The sequence below is a fragment of the Lissotriton vulgaris genome, chromosome 12 (assembly GCF_964263255.1).
Source record: "Lissotriton vulgaris chromosome 12, aLisVul1.2, whole genome shotgun sequence".
Taxonomy (NCBI): domain Eukaryota; kingdom Metazoa; phylum Chordata; class Amphibia; order Caudata; family Salamandridae; genus Lissotriton; species Lissotriton vulgaris.
The window spans coordinates 534,484,974-534,501,340 of record NC_141700.1 but is presented as its reverse complement, the minus strand read 5'-3'; the positions used below and the strand labels follow the sequence as shown (position 1 = coordinate 534,501,340).

General features: G+C 41.0%; 1 protein-coding gene across 1 annotated transcript in view; it reads left to right on the top strand.

Annotated features, from left to right (window-relative positions):
• The window catches only part of KIRREL1 (kirre like nephrin family adhesion molecule 1), a 166,386-nt gene that overhangs the window by 88,617 nt on the left and 61,402 nt on the right, over positions 1 to 16,367 (top strand). Inside the window, exon 5 of the mRNA XM_086945329.1 lies at positions 4,294 to 4,399. Within this exon, the coding sequence (XP_086801455.1) occupies positions 4,294 to 4,399 (106 nt within the window). The remainder of the gene's footprint in view (positions 1 to 4,293; positions 4,400 to 16,367) is intronic.

Genomic DNA, 16,367 nt, shown 5'->3' with positions numbered 1-16,367 from the left:
AAAGGAGACATTGGCTGGTGTCTGACTCTTGACTGTTTGGGTGTCTGTCCAAGCTAGAGCTCAACTAGGTAACCGTCTAGAGCTTGTGAGACGAAAGAGGCGCATAGGTGGTCTATACCGGTCTAATGTCTGGGGACCGAGGTAAACATTTGTTCAAAAGTGTGGCCTAGTTATGTTTCCACTCCCAATATTTGTTAACATTTAATGGAATTAAAATTCCCTAGAATTTTAATTTTCAAACTCACTGTGGTTTGCATTAAAATGTTTTACACACAGGCGCACATACAGAGACATCCCTCCTCCCACCAACCTAATGAGCCTGTGCGCTACACTTTCTCGTCTGTCTCCCTGCTCAATCTTTTCCGAGTTCCCTGAATCAAATGCAGATGTGGTCAACCTGCCTCAAGTACCTTAAGGAAGTTGTGTTGTGATCATCAAAGCATGTTTTAGGACAATGGCCACAAGAAAGTCGTAAAGCATGGCCAACGTCTACCAATTACTTACATGTAAAAGTATATTATTTAACAGCATACTTTTGTAGTTCCATTCTCTCTGTTTGGAAAGATGACCAACACGTTTTCATATAATGTTGTCATAGATGGGGAACTACGACAGATGTGAAACTCCACTCTGCCTAAACATAGGTCCCTGCATTTTCTGCAAGGTATAGCTAGGCCTTTGGATATCTAAGAGTCGCATTGCAACCAATATTTGTTATAGTGTGTGAACCCCCCGAATGTCACACTTCCAGTTACCGGGCTACCCTTCTCGTTAGGGTGAATTGTGTTTTTTTTTACTTATATTTTTAATTTGAACTGTTTTTAGACAAAGGCTGGGTGTAACTTGTGGAGTTTCACTCTGTGGAAATCCACGGAGTTGCATAAAAATTCAGCGAGATTCCAAGGAGGTAAGCGAGCAGGCGACATTTGGCAGGTTTCATTGCTTACGCTGATTTTTAGTCCCGGGAGCTTGTTCCGCGCTGCTTTCTGCCACATGAGTCCGTTTTCTATGTGAGCCGCAGAATTTCTCAAGGTGAACGGTTGCGACTTGCCTCAGCCGTTCGACATTGAGAAATCTTGACGGAAGGCATTTTAGCACTCAAAAATTGAACTAGGCAGCACAAATTCATGCTCAAAAACTTAACGTTGGCGAGATGTGCAACAGAAAAAACTCTGCTACGTGCCTGTTTGGCAGAATTTGCCCGAACTCAGTATTTCAAGCGGAATGTGGGAGTGGGCAAAACTCCATGAACTGTGCCGGCTGAGCTGAATTATTAGCCTACCCCTATTTTAGACCAGCTGTGCTAGTTCCTTTGAAGAGTTCCAAAACAAGTGCAGTATGTAACAGGAATTAAACCCAGTATATTTGCCATACTTCAAGGACCATGATGCATTGTCATGTGCTAATGAGTCAAAACACTTGATATAATAATGTTGCAAAAGATGAACGTTATAACAAATACCTACATGGCCCATAATCCTAAATCAGACTAGAAACCGAGATCAGACTTTTTAAACTATGAACTGTGCCTCTGGTTTGACGTTCTACTTTCAGAGACCCCAGGAAAGTTTAAATTACACTGGTAGAAAATTCCTGAGTTTAGTGTAATAGAATTTACTATTGCACACTTTTGAATAATTTTCACTCATAAATGTCTTATTTGGCCTAAAAATTATCTCATGAAGATATATTTACTGCTCAAACCAGTCTCCTGTCAATATTTTGTGTGACTTTTAGTTTTTTTGCATGGATGGGGTTATATTAAAAAAGTCATGCGAGAGGGCAATAAGCCACATTTCTCACCAAAAGTGTAATGTCATAGAAGTCTTGGGAAAAAAAATATGCAATTGTAATGGACTACACCCTACTAAGCACTTAAAAGAACTAACCTCTATTTGCAGGTTGCACAGCGTACAAAGATAGCGTTTACCAACCATGGCCCATATTACAGAATTCCGCCATAAGTGCGCTGGGGATGCTCAGACGTGGGTTCCAGGCACTCCACACCAGTGGAGTCAAGCTAGCCGGGCTGATGAGAGGTGTTACCTCGAAACCGGTCCGGTCCTCGGATGCTTGATTCCGTTCTGGGAAGGACATGGCTTTTGTAGTTCGGACTGGACTGTTCCCATGGGGCACAGGGCCAGAGCTGATTTGCATATCGCCATTGTCTAACCCAGGGTGGTGTGGAGTGCAAAAAAACGATGGATTTGGGCCCAGATCTTTGGACTGGGATGAATGTGTGACATTGATCCACATTCGATCCATCACCTGTTTTGTTTCCATATTACAGATAGGGCACACTGTCCACGTTTGTGATATGACGCACCTCAAACCAGGTGCGCCGGGTGCAAACATGGAAAGTGAGCCCTACCAGGAGGAATGCACTGCCCTTGGGGCAGCTGCATCTCACACTGCCCCCAGGGCAGCACATTCAAGAGAAATACAGAACAGCTGGTTTAAAGCTGCTCCTTGTTTCTCTGTGCAGGCGGCAACCCTCGTGAACTTTTAAAAGGGTTTAGAGATCCCCTTGCAGGTGGGTGCAGTGAGTGACTGCCCCCGCCTGCAAGGGGTACTGGGGAGTTCATGGGACCCCCCCCCCCTTTGTTCCCTTGAGGCTGTCGCATGTAAAAGGCCCACTGAAAGTGCCCCACCTTTTTTAGTGCACTTTCAAGCGCCTTCTGAAGGGATGTTTGCCTCTGCGCCCACGTCAGAAATATGGCCCTAGTGCAAAAACAAAGAGATTCCCTCATTTGCTTGGGGCCACACCCAAACAAATAAGGGCACGCCCTCTAATGATAGAACTGGCACTATATGAGCGACACTTCTATCTGTTATTACAGAATTTGCAACCCTTTCTGTAATACCAAAGTGCCCCAGGGCCGCGCAAAGCCGGCGCAAACACCCTCTGCGCAACCGGGGCGCATGTGTAAATCAGCCCTGTTACTTTGCTTCCATAATGTCCTGGGGTCCATACGCATATTTTTAATTTCTTTGCTATAAAATTAAGCCCCTTCTTGTGAATATGCATTTATGGCCAGTCAGCTGCTACAACTCATTATCCACTTGTTCTCTTGCTGTGTTAAGTAATGGCGGTGTTAATTGCAATTGCAAAGTGGGAGATTTCGTGCTTTGCTTCGGAATCTGCTTCCTGCTTGGATGTACGACGGAACGGGCTGCGGGTGATCCCCGTTGGCCTGGGGGGGGGGTTAACCCTGTATTGCCTCCAGTCCCCTCAGAATGTCTACATGGTGTGATCTTTGCTAACCAAAACAGTGAAATGTTTAATTTTGTGTTTAAGCCGATGCTAATAACTAAACTGGAACAAATTGCCGCCGAAATTGTCGAGCGCTCGCTGATTCTGTTCTCTTTTTGCAGCGTTTGTTCCCTCCATGCCTCGTTTCCTCCCGTCTCTTCGACTCCTGCCTTCTTACCCGGATTCACCCTCATTATAAAACATTTTTCTTTCTCTGTCGTGATGGTACTGTCCATGTTTCTCAGCCTATTTTTTTCATACCATTAGTTTCTTTCTTGCATTACTAAGTTTTACTTCCTGTCTGTCTTTAAATGTCTTTTATTGCCTTCTCGCGCACATTATTTACCCTACCCCTCTAGATCATCTTTTTATCTCCTCTCCCCAACTGTGTCCGTCGATGCATTGTTCGTTGTCATATATATCATCTTTTTACTTATGTCACTGATTTCTACAGCCCTTTTTTCAGTTTTGTTTACCGTGGACCTGTTGGAAATCTCTTTTAATTGTTGTCTTATTTCAGTCCCTCTTAATCTCAGTTTTCTAAATTCCTTGTTATTTCTCTTCCTCTCCTGTATTCCTTGTGGCTCTCCCTCTCAATTTTTCGACCCAAGGAGTTACAGGGAGATTAAGGGGTTTTGGATTAAGGGAGTGGGAGCTGATGGCATATTGGACAGAATGGAAGAGGAGAAAGAGAAAGCAGATGAGAGTGCCTGGAATTATTGTGGGTAAACACTGAAGGGGGAGAATGAGCAACAATAGCACTAAAGATGAATTTTCAATTTTTTGATCTTTGAGTTGTCACCCTTTCCTTCTGCTTTCTCTGTCTTCGCTCATTCTTATCACCTTCCAACATTTATTTCAGTTTTCTTTGTCTTTTGATCCATTCCCTGGTAGCAGTCTCTTTGACTTTTTTATTTGTTTCCCTGTTGTGAGCACATTATGTCCAGACGCCATCTCCTCTATGGAAGTGGAGGAAACGTTGCTATGTTCACTGTCTTTTCACCATTGTCTAACAAATACCTTGTTTCCACTTGTCTTAGATCCACCAACGGTCACTCTGTCCATTCACCCGCAGACGGTACAGGAGGGCGAGAGGGTGGTCTTCACCTGCATGGCCACAGCCAATCCGGAGATCAAAGGATACAGGTCAGGGTCCCCACCTGCTGATCCTCTTGTGCACCAACACTACGCTATAGCGGCAGGCAGCTCGCAAGCTGCATGCTGCTCACGTACCAATCCATGCAAAGGGAGTTTATTTTCAGTGAACCAATTTAAGTAAACTATAATTCTTCTTGGGCCATTTTCCCAAAAATGTAACATTCAAAACCACAAGTATAAAATTCTTCCTGATTATGTTATAAGAACTTCATTATCACCCTTGAAGTGTCAAACATTCACCTCCAGTCCAGTCTGGGACTAGCTCCATCATATTTTGCTCACTACACCATTCTAGTTTGGACCAAGCTATATGCAAATCAGTCTAGACCCTGCTCCTCATTGGAAAAGTCCAGCCCGAACTGCAAGGCCAGGTCATCCTTGCACCGAAAAACAAGCATCCTGGCACTGGCTAAAGGGTATCACTCCTCATCAGCCAGGCTAGCTTGATTCTGGTGGAGTAGCGATCACAGGACCCATGTCTGGGCATACCCTTGCCACTCAGTGCGAAAAATACAAAATAAAGAACGACGAAATGCTGAACAGTGTTATACATTAACCCACAGTCCAATGTGTGGAAGAGGTGTGGCGCAGCGGCCAGGGTGCCTAATTCCGGACAATGGGGTTCACGGTTCGATCCCTGGTGCCGGCGGCAGGTTAGCCCAGCACCATGTGACTCTGGGCAGTAGCTCACTTAATCTTCCCGATTATCCCCATCACAGTGACACCCTCGGGTAATTGTCTGCGCTTTACAAATACTGGTATTATTATTATTATTATTATTATTATTATTATTATTATTATTATTAGTATTATTATTATGGAACTAAATCCATCATTTTTTTTCCTTGTCACACCAGTCCAGTGTGGATCAGCGGATTCTCACACGGTACAAATAATTCTTTAGGGCAATTTCTTGCTCATGAGGGTTCCTCACAGACCCCTCAATCAGATTTCATATTAACTTTATTCGGCTGAGGAAGCACATATAAAAGTAAAAAGAAGCAACAATAAAAAAGCGAATACAAGCATAATTTCTTCAATGCAAATACAATACTTGATGGGAGTCTCATAAGTCAATACAGTAATTAAACTCATATATAAATCATAACAACAGGGAATCAAACATTTCTCCTGGGTGCATAGTGCTGTGTGACCACACAGTGGCTGGCAGAATAGAAATTATATTTAAAGACAGGCTTCAATCTTATCCCTAGACATAAATTGTAGCAAACCTTTATAGACTTGAGTCTTCCAAGTAAAATTTATTCCCGGTTATTCGTCATCACAAAGACAATTGTGCTAGGGTACTGTAGGGCAGTAGGGCAACCCACTGATCCAATCCCTGTTAGTAGGGGAGTACACTTTTCTCCCTTTTCATGAATAGTGTTGTTCAATTTCGATCACTGGAACCGCCGGATGCACCCTCTTTAGAAGGGCAGCGGAGGCTCCTCCGTTATGGCAGAGAAGCGTTGCCCCGCCTGCTGCCAGTACAGTAGGCACAAACATTCATGAAATGGTAAAAAATACCATTTTAACATGTGTGCTAGATCACATTGATTCAGCGTGAGGGCAGGTGGTGGGGCTGATTAGTGCAATTGCACTATTACGTCAGCCTCCTGCCAGTGCTCATGAAAGATTGGCCATTCGTCTACAGCCAGCTAATCTTTCATGCGCACTTCAAAGCCTGCAATCCTAGTGCTAAAAAACAGTTAAGGGATAGCAGCCGCAGGAACCCAGCCTCACAATGAGCGCTGGGTTAGCCTGCTCCAAACAAAGTAGCTCCCGGATTGGTCGGATTCGTCTGGCACAGGGAAGGAAGTTCCTCATTTTCTGCCTGAGAATGCCAGAAAAAGAGAGAGACGGCGACCCGACCTTGCGGCCAGCAACATACTAATGGTGAGTTTTTTGGGCATCTCACCTGACCAAATGTTAATGTTGCTGACCGCTACTGTAGGTGGGTAGAAAGTAGTGACTTCTTTTTGCGGATGACATACTATTGGTGTCTTAAATTCCGGCAGTGCTCCATCTGCTTCTTAACCGATTTAAGGATTTCTGCAACATGAGGGACTTGGTGATAAATAGATAAATACAACAAAGACAGAAATCATGTCATTGAACCCCCACAAGTCCTATAGGGGGTCGGCCCTCTCTTGGAGAAATACTGCCGGAGAAGATCAGTACTTTTGACTATTTAGGTTTAAAGCTATCTGAGAATGTCATGGAAACCCCATGTGTCTAATATGACTCTGAAGAATCAGCAATTAGTTGGGACCCTCGGGAGAGAACATTGATCCTCATTTAGTAAACCAGTTGCAGCTGCTCTGCAAGTTTACGATCTTAAAGTAATGAGCTCCGCCTTGTATGGGTCCGAGTTGTGGGGATTTAACCAAATGGAAGAGCTCACTAGATCTGAACATAAATACTTAGGGAGTCTAGTGATGCTGCCTCTGGGTACCCCACTTTATCCCCCAATGCTGGACATGGGAAGGCATTCTATTGTTACTAAAGCTCTGCCTTTTGTTGTTTGTTGAGGATTAGGGCCGCACCTGAATTACTCCCATATGCTCATACTATGGAGGAAGTAAGCCGCTTAGATGGATTTAACAAAGTCAATTAGCTAGGCAATGTGAAGAGCCTTTTATTTGATATTGGGCTAGGGAATACTGGGGAGGAAAATGTTCCGTCTTTGATCGCCCGAAAAAGCCAAGTCAAAGCATGTTACTGGAACTGGGTAGTACAAGGTGAGTTAAGTAGTGGGTCCAGGGTGAAGCTCGTGTTAGAATTCAAGGCCCATAAACTGGACAGGTCCTTAGAGGGTTACTTAGATTTTATACAAATTCTAAAGGACAGGAGAAATAATACATCCAGTTTGGTTTGGCACTTTCCCACTGAATGATTTTAAAGGAGGATGGAATAGCAACCTATTGTCACCCCGGTGCTGTCCCAGTTGTAAAAATCCTAAGGAATCCTTAGCTCATGCAATTTTTGCCTGCCATTTATATGCAATAACAAGAATTAACTGGTTAAGTCTCATTTGCGAACCATTGGGAACTAGCAACTACATATAAGTTTTGCAAATATTAAAATTGGATGCTAGATCACTGTTTGCATGCACAGTGGCCAATTTTCTTGGCCATATGTGTGGCATTAGAAAAAGAGTGAAAGTTCACTTTTAACCCATGTTTTAATCATACTTCTGTGCCTTTTAGGGATTTGAACAAGGCTGATTTGTATGAACTTAATTTTAATATATCAAATAATTGTATTTGCATGCATTCTTTATTTTTACTTTCAATTCTTCTTTTTATTTTTGAATTTGCTCTGATTTTTTTCCCTTTTTAAATTTTTAGTACACATTTTTGCATGATTCATTAAGTATGGAATACGTTTTGCTCTTTAATGAATGAATGGTATAATATTGTATGACCATTTTGATGTGAAACCTTTGATATGTATGTCAAGATAAAGTATTAAACAAACCAATATAAAAGGAAGATTCGTCATCAGGTAGTTGCTGAGATTTAAAATCTTGGGCACACTGCCAAAAATTCTGTGACTTCATAAAAGTAATTAAAAATAATTTGATAAATCTTTTATAAAAACCACAAAAAAGGGTACATTGCATCATTGTTTGCCCATGACTGTCATCACATGGGCACGGAATAGATTCCAGGGGTCTTTAAAAGCCCAAAAGAAAACGGAGCAAATACGTAATTGTATCCGCCCTAAAGCAGAATAGTCCCCTCAATTAGTCCCATGGGCTAAGAATACATCTATACTGACCCCTTATAACCTATTAATACTTTAGTTCCACCTTCTTCTCCCCAGGATCTGCGTCCCAATTCACAAAATGATGGCCGCAACTTTTCTCTAAGGTTGCCGTAAGTCAATCACTGAATCTCTTTTGGTGTATGGATTCACATCTCTAGATATACATAAATCTTTTGTCCTTAATTACTCCAAATCTACTGAACAGATTTACATCTGTTCAGTAGTAGATTCTCATCCCCTTTACCTTTGTGGCTCCCAAGTGAACTAATTTGGACTGCACTCCATTCTTTTCGAGCTAGTCCTGGACTCTGTCAGACCGAATTTCTATGAAAGCTTTTACACACACTTGTTTCCGGCATGGTTTTATAGTCACATTGTGGCAACCAATAAAAATGCACTTATCATTAATCCCCAAAAGATAAAAAAAAGTAAACGAAAAGCAATCTGGCTATGACGCGGTACCTACCACATGGACCTCCATTAAAGTGCTTCAGTCTTGCAAGCGGTATGAAAGCACTATATAAATTCCAATACAATACAGGTAGGAGCTATAAAGCAGCAAATAGGTGATAGAAAGAACTAACCATCAGCTCTCTTGCTGACATCAACTCACTTAAAGCCTCATTTTAGAACCAAGTGTGAACACAAAACAATTTGAGATCAGCAACCTGTCCCCGATCATAAACCGTCAAGCCCAACACTTTCATACACCTTTAGAATTAAACAACACACACCTGTTACTATGGCACTCTGATTGTGTGCAAGGACTTTCTCAGAGTCATTTTTGTTGAAAAACAGGCAAGTTCTTCAAAATGGCAAAGAAGTGGGTGACAACGAATGTCCTCAAAATAATAAATAATTTGCCAGAGGGGAAATGTCTCTGGTGGGACTACCCTTATTGCTAAATGGGATGCTGCCAGAGCCTGTAGTGCATCCAACCCACTCTCGATACTAACATGGCATGAAGGAAAGGACTGGTGCGCTATTCTAGAAGTACTGATGTATACAGCTAGAGGATACCCCAATAAGCACAAGAAGATTTAGGGATGATGGTGACCTACTATGGACTAGAGTGATTAAGGTATTCTTGTGTACCGCTTGGCCTACACAAATAACTTTCTTGACCAAATGCATTGTTTGGATTTCTAAACTTCTTAAACAAAAATAAAGATGTTGCTTATGAAAAGGAAATAGTATATAATACTTGAAACCGCAATGTTTGTGTGCTAGCTTTTCTTTTCCACTGTCCTATCGAGGATAGTTTGCCACCGGCCCTTTCCACATTCATATTCCCTTGTGTAATTGCAGTGTCAGCATGCAGCAGTTGTGGAATGGCCCCAATACTTTGAGTTGATATTCTTTCAAGTTATGGCGATGGTTTGTGCAGTGGCCTCTTGATAGAACTCAAGATCATGGTCTCCATTGTGTAGATATGTTATATGTGGCAGAGAACCTCTTTTCTTTGTTTAGTGCCTTTGTTTACCATAATTTGAAGAATGGGGGAGTCAGGTCCTGGGACGTGGGGCTAGCTGGACCATTAATATAACTAAGTGCACAGAATGCCAGCCACACACTTACTTAAATCCTCTATTTTTGAGGGAACAAACCATAAGAAACTTCCTGGTTCGTACGGGTATATCACTCAAACCCTTTTATTATTTATTTGTTTTTTGTCTTTTTTTTAAAGTATTGATGTATGAAAGGGACACCTTATCGTTTTGTACACCTTATATACAATTATTTACAATTCGCGATTATTTACAACACAAACACATACACATAACTAGTTGTATTATACAAAGTTAATTGCTCTGATATATATACACTCAAATATTCATACTACGAAGAAAAAATCATCCGTAATTCCATAAAGACCAGAGTCAAAAGTATAAACTTGATGACAATCATAAATCAATGAACTACAGTTGAATGTAGGCAGTTCAAAAAAGGAAAAATAGACTTCAAATTAATTCATTCAGTCCATTCAACCAATAAATGGCTAATCTTTTTACGCCAATGCGTTTCGAATCCGGTATCTCAACTCTACGGATTCTCATCAGGGCTCTGTCTTAATACGGGATATCTGCAAGTGTATAAAATAAAACTTGTTTTAGCTACATTTCTGACAGTTGTTTAGCTTCCAACTACATTTAACTCGGATTCCTCATATTACCTGTTGAACCAGCAGCCGCCGGTCAAGGGTAGGATATTAGTTCTGACTGAGTTTCTTTTCTTTTCGGGATCTAAAAACAAACGCAGGTATCATGACCTGTTCTTGCTCACTTTCTAAGACCAGAATGGGGCACATATGTTATCAACATACCTTATTGGATCATGCTCGTGATCCTACGTTTCCACCAAATGGGAGTTAATTTTCAGTCTTGTATTACAGCCTGAAAATAATGAGAATAACGTTTTACGCGCTTTTTATGCACAGACGGAGAGAGTATGGCACTCGTTGCTCTACTCGGCATACCTGCTCTGAGGGATTCCTCGCTTGGGCTGTTCGTGTCGGTTGCAGCGGTAAACGCTTTCTAACCATGTGGGCACCGCTTTCCTCAGTCCTTATTATTTGCGCTCGCTTTCCCTAGAGGAAATAACAGCGTTTTATTAGGTTTCTGGGGCTACTGCAATATTGGTGGCAAATCAAACCCATGTTAGCTCTAGACTTACTTGAACAAGCTGTGACTCGGCATCTAGCTCTCATTCACTTAGTTTGGCAGCCATGTTGTAACATGGTTTTGGACCTACTTATAGCTACTTGCTTGGCGACCATCTTAGAGTGGGGTCGCTAGAGAAGGCTATCATTTAGATGTGAAAAAAGGTGAATTTAAACCACATATGAAAACATACGCGCAATTACCATTATGGTTTGTTCCCTCAAAAATAGAGGATTTAAGTAAGTGTGTGGCTGGCATTCTGTGCACTTAGTTTTGTTTACCATAAGGCACATTATGAGATCAATTAGCTGAAGATGCCACATTGCACCACCATCTATTGGAAAACAGACATCTCCATAATGGATGTGACGTTCCTTAGTGTCAGTACGGCAGACTGTATTCTGAGGATTTGTCATAGCCACTGATGCTCAATGCGTAGTTTACGAGTGAAGGAACAGGGCTCCACGTTCTAGATTTATTCTGGAACCCTAGGCCGGTGTTTCTTTTTGTCTGCATAATAGTGTGAAGGGGAGGAAAATCATTAGCCAATCAATCATTACTATTCCACTGAACTATAACTCTGGAGAATCACAAACTCCCATTAGAGTTTAGTAAATTATTTACAAAGCCAAGAACAATTTTACATACAAGCACCTCAAGATGAGGGTGTAGAAATACATTGGAACGAATTCAAAGCCAAACCTACGAGTGAAGTTAAGATGGTGCAACATGCACAGAATAAGCAGTTCCATTATCAGTATACAGAAAGTAATGGCTCCGACATCCAAACTTCTCTTCATTGGGGTTCATACTTGAAAAGCATTAGTCTCTCCATACTCTCTCTCTAACGTGACATTCCTACTTAGCATTTCCCAGGCAAGTTCTGTAAAGGTGTCAGCACATGAAGGCTTCCCAAGAAGCCCCTTCACGTTGGAAGGGGTCAAGTAGCCTAAAGCTACAGAGCTTTTTCTAAGATGCTCTCTTTCTCTCTCTAAAGGCAAGGTAGAATCCCCGGACTCTGTCCCTAACTTCAATACATGAACTTCAGGTAGCGTCCCAGAATACATTGTGGCATCACCCCATCCAAGCAACCCACCTCCTCATAGGCAGTTTTCCATGCTGCAGCGATGCTCCCAGGCCTCGGCTCAATGACCTTGATTCCTAGGCTCTCACCGATGAGAAAGAGCACTGTCCCTCATTATCAGTATCGCCATTCAATGTATCTTCTCCTCCCCAAGCCTAACTCCTAAAACAAAGGCATTATTCGAACAAGGATGAATCTCTCCACCTGCAACAGAAACGCGAGAAAAAAACTAATTCCACATGCACATAAAATTCACTAGCGAGTCTAATATGAGAGCTTTCAGAGAGAAGTACAATTCGGGCCTGAAGAATCCGCCAACAAAAGAAATGGCACATCATTTTGTACAGCACAGATGTAAATTAACGTTATTACTGAACATGATCAAATCAACACATTACATCAGTACATTAATTGCTAGAATATTCGTCAGCTACATATATGAACCATACACTCTAAGTTTTTCGTCTAGCCACATATAATTGCAACTTTGATTTCTTCACGTGAAATATACCGAACACTTCACTTTTCAGGTTATTACAATACCCGATCTAATGACCCAATGTTAGCACAATAAAGGATTATATGCTGGTGCAAACTGCCCATGATTATAATGCACCCCTACAAATGAAAGAGCAAAATCATGCTCTAACACAGGTTAAACCCCATTGGTTTAAAAAAAAAAAAGGGACCACTCTCCTCACCGCAAACCATATGCAAGAATTTCTAAGGTCATGCAGCACAAGTGGTAAGACCGAGGAAATCTATGATGCAAAACATTACAGATGAAACTGCCTATAATGTGTATGCCCTAGCATAAAACCCAATTTATTCTGTGACTTTAATCTCCCTCAATTTTATTGTTTTGTTCATCGTCTGCCACTTCAGTTTTATGTCCCTGTGCATTCAGATTTAATGTGTGTGTTAATGTTTCAGTCGCAGCACTGTGGTCTCTATTCTTAGGATCACCCGTTTGTTTAATGCTCACTGCATAATAAACAGGCGAATCATAAAAAGAGAGCCCAGGCACCCATTTGGCCCAGAAATAAATGACACTGTCTGAGCTGGAATTAAAAGCTTGTATGTTTCGAATGAGTGTATCATGCACCTCGGAAAGCCTCGCAGTGAGTGAAAGGAAATCAGTTTATTTAGACATCCAAGCCTATTTACAAGCACAAAAAATATTCATAAAAGTGTTCCTAGTTCCTAAACTATTCCATCACATTTTTTAAGAATAACCCTATGGTTTTTATGCAATCCATGTTCCATAAATTCATTTTAAAATCCAAAGCAGTTGGTTTTGCGTTTAATTTACAAACCCCGTAACAAGAAATTGAGATCTCGGATTGAAATTTTTGACAGAGTGAAATTGGCATTTTTTTTTCAAACGTTTACAAATTTCTTTAAACTCATAATGCATCTCTTTGGTGTTGAAACAATGTTTAGGAATTAAGCACACTCTATCAATTCTAGCTGTGTATGCTAGTCACTGACCGCAAATGGTTGAAGTATGACAATAGCCATGTAAAAAACTTGACCGACTGACGGTTTTACATTTTTTTAATGTACACCAGAGTATTCAGATCAAGTAAACATCAGCAATAACTCTACTTGTATTTTGTTTATTTTAACATTAAATGAGAAAAAAAGCACACAAATCAAACCAGGAAGCTTGTCCCTGGAGCAAGCTCAATTTATTTTGACTATTTATGCAAAACTATATGAGCACTTTATATATAATAATAATAGTTAATCATAAATTAGTTGGATGTTTACTTTCAAGGTGGCATCATGGGTATCCTATATTTCTAAAACAGATTTTCTTCCTTGAGACTGCCAAGGCTCAATTGTGAGTACCACTTATAGTCCTAATCTAGCCATGGATAGTGAAGAACCGGGTTTTAAACCCAGCGGCGCCAGGGGCACGCCCAAAGTCTTCGGATTCATCTGTCTTGGTATACAGAGACACGGAATACTTCTGGGTGGCGTCAAAGACCAAATTTATTAGCTGCAGCTAGTAACAGAGATCCTAGAAATACAGCATAGCGTATATTCTCAGGAGACTGCTCAATTTTGTAAGGCGTAATATCCCTTTTTATACCCAATATTCACATTATAAATGCACACCCACTGTACAAAGTTCTGACCAATAAGATACATTTTCCCACGCAGCATCACATAGCAAAAACCTCAATTTACATTGTCCCAACCCACAAGTTAATTATTAGGAATGTCCCAAATTCAATCTCCACAAGCCGGACAAACCCATAATTGAAAGCACAATGCATGTAATGAAGAAACATAGAAAGGAAACAATGACAGATAACGAACAAGATTATGTTTAATCTGTCCTTCCTCCAAGGTATATTATTGGAAGCGAAGTTGCTCCCTGCTCCTATATTTTGAAGTCCAGGGGCTGCGAGAACCAACTGTCCGTGGCGTGGTCTTCCGTGTTTTGGAAGTTCCAAAACACGGAAGACCACGCCACGGACAGTTGGTTCTCGCAGCCCCTGGACTTCAAAATATAGGAGCAGGGAGCAACTTCGCTTCAAATAATATACCTTGGAGGAAGGACAGATTAAACATAATCCTGGTTCCGGTGAAGACTTTATATCACAACGGAACACAATATTTTCATAAGATTTCACAAATACAACAATCAAGATTCAGATGCATACTACTACCCATGCCACATAAGGCTGGGTCGGAATTATCACCAGTCAGAAGGCGCAAACTGTGTGAACGTCCAATAGCAGCCCTGATGAAGTCGTGGGTTCCATCCCAATCGACGAAACATGTGTTGGCTGGACTGGAAGAAAACCTCTAAAAATTAAATGAAGTTTAATCTCTATCGAACTTGTATTACATTTGTGAATTTGAAATATTGTCGTAAATTTCCCATTGATAATTCTTGTTGGTGTGACAGGCTTTGTGCATTTAGAAACTAAAAGTTAACGATGTCCTGAACTTTGATTGGCAATCTCAGACAACGATCAACCAAGGAAATTGGCTTCGTGAGGTCAGTTTCAGGTGAAGGGGTCAGTTTCTTTCAGTTCACCTTAGAGTCAAGAAGAACCTAGTTAATGTATACCGATACGAAAAGGCCAGGTCGCTTTATTCGTTTCTGGCGATGATGGAGTTGTGCACTACTAGGATATCCAAGCGGTAATAATGAAGCTCAATCAGTTTCTTCGTTGTAAAAGTCTTTATTGATATGATTCCAAAATGTAAAAACAACAGCCAACGCGTTTAGTTCTTGGAACTTCGTCAGGGCAGTCAGTAAAATTGAGCAGTGATCGTCTTGATCTATCATGTCATAAGCATCATGAAGAAACTGATTGAGCTTCATTATTACCGCTTGGATATCCTAGTAGTGCACAACTCCATCATCGCCAGTGACTTTCTTCCCATTCTCTTGGGTTGCACCCCGCAACGGTGGGTGCAGGAGTTAAGTTTGCACACTAACAGTTTACAAGTACTTCTTTGATACCTACGGAAATACTTAGAGATTGGTGCGGCATCTATAGTCCACCGTTGGCATCCTGCATCTGTTACTCGCTTTATTCGTTTGGCCACATTCACCAGCCTGCGTGATGGCAACACAAAATGGAGGCACGGACAAAATGTAACCCATATTCGAGATGAAGTCTCTGAATACGTAATGAACTCGCTAGTTAACATGACGAATTCACTCCATATTAGCCGTACTTACTAAATACGGTACAACATCACCAAAATCGTGACGGAACCATAACCTCACAGGAAATGACAAAATTTACAGAACCTCAATAGTACACTCTCATTCCTAAATTTGCACAAAGCAGCAGTTCAAGAAACTCAGATTTGGCATCATACCTCCTCAATGCTTGAAATGGAAAATAGAAGTGCAGGTACTCTGTGCCAGAGTGCTTGCTTGTTTCTGAGAAGTGGCTGTACTCTCCAATTAAAAGTATTACATTTCTCTTGAGAAGTTCCAGTACTCTGCCTCGCAAAATGAAAAAGTGCTGGTAATCCACACCGGACAGTACTGGCCCATTTAAAGCACTGAACCTCCTAAATCCCACATCTAACTGGATCATTACAATATTGCCAGACATATCAAGTGCATTTTTTCGAAACGTCCTTTCTAATGGTTTTGAGGACATGTTTGAGACAAAACAATGGTAACTGTAGATATATATATATATATATATATATATGTATATTTTTTAAAGATGAAAGCAGTTATCAATGGACATATTGAGTAGGACTCACGTTTTCCCCCTTAAGATTTTTGCCATCATGCTTTGTTCTTGCTATGACGTCAAAGTTTGTCGTGTTTTTTCCATTTATTTTTTTTACTGAGTAATTAGCTTGGTCAATATGGAGGAACTTACAAGTGAATAGAAAGATGTTTTGTGGACAAAGGAAATGCTAGCATCAGAGTAAAGCTGTTTCAACCAAG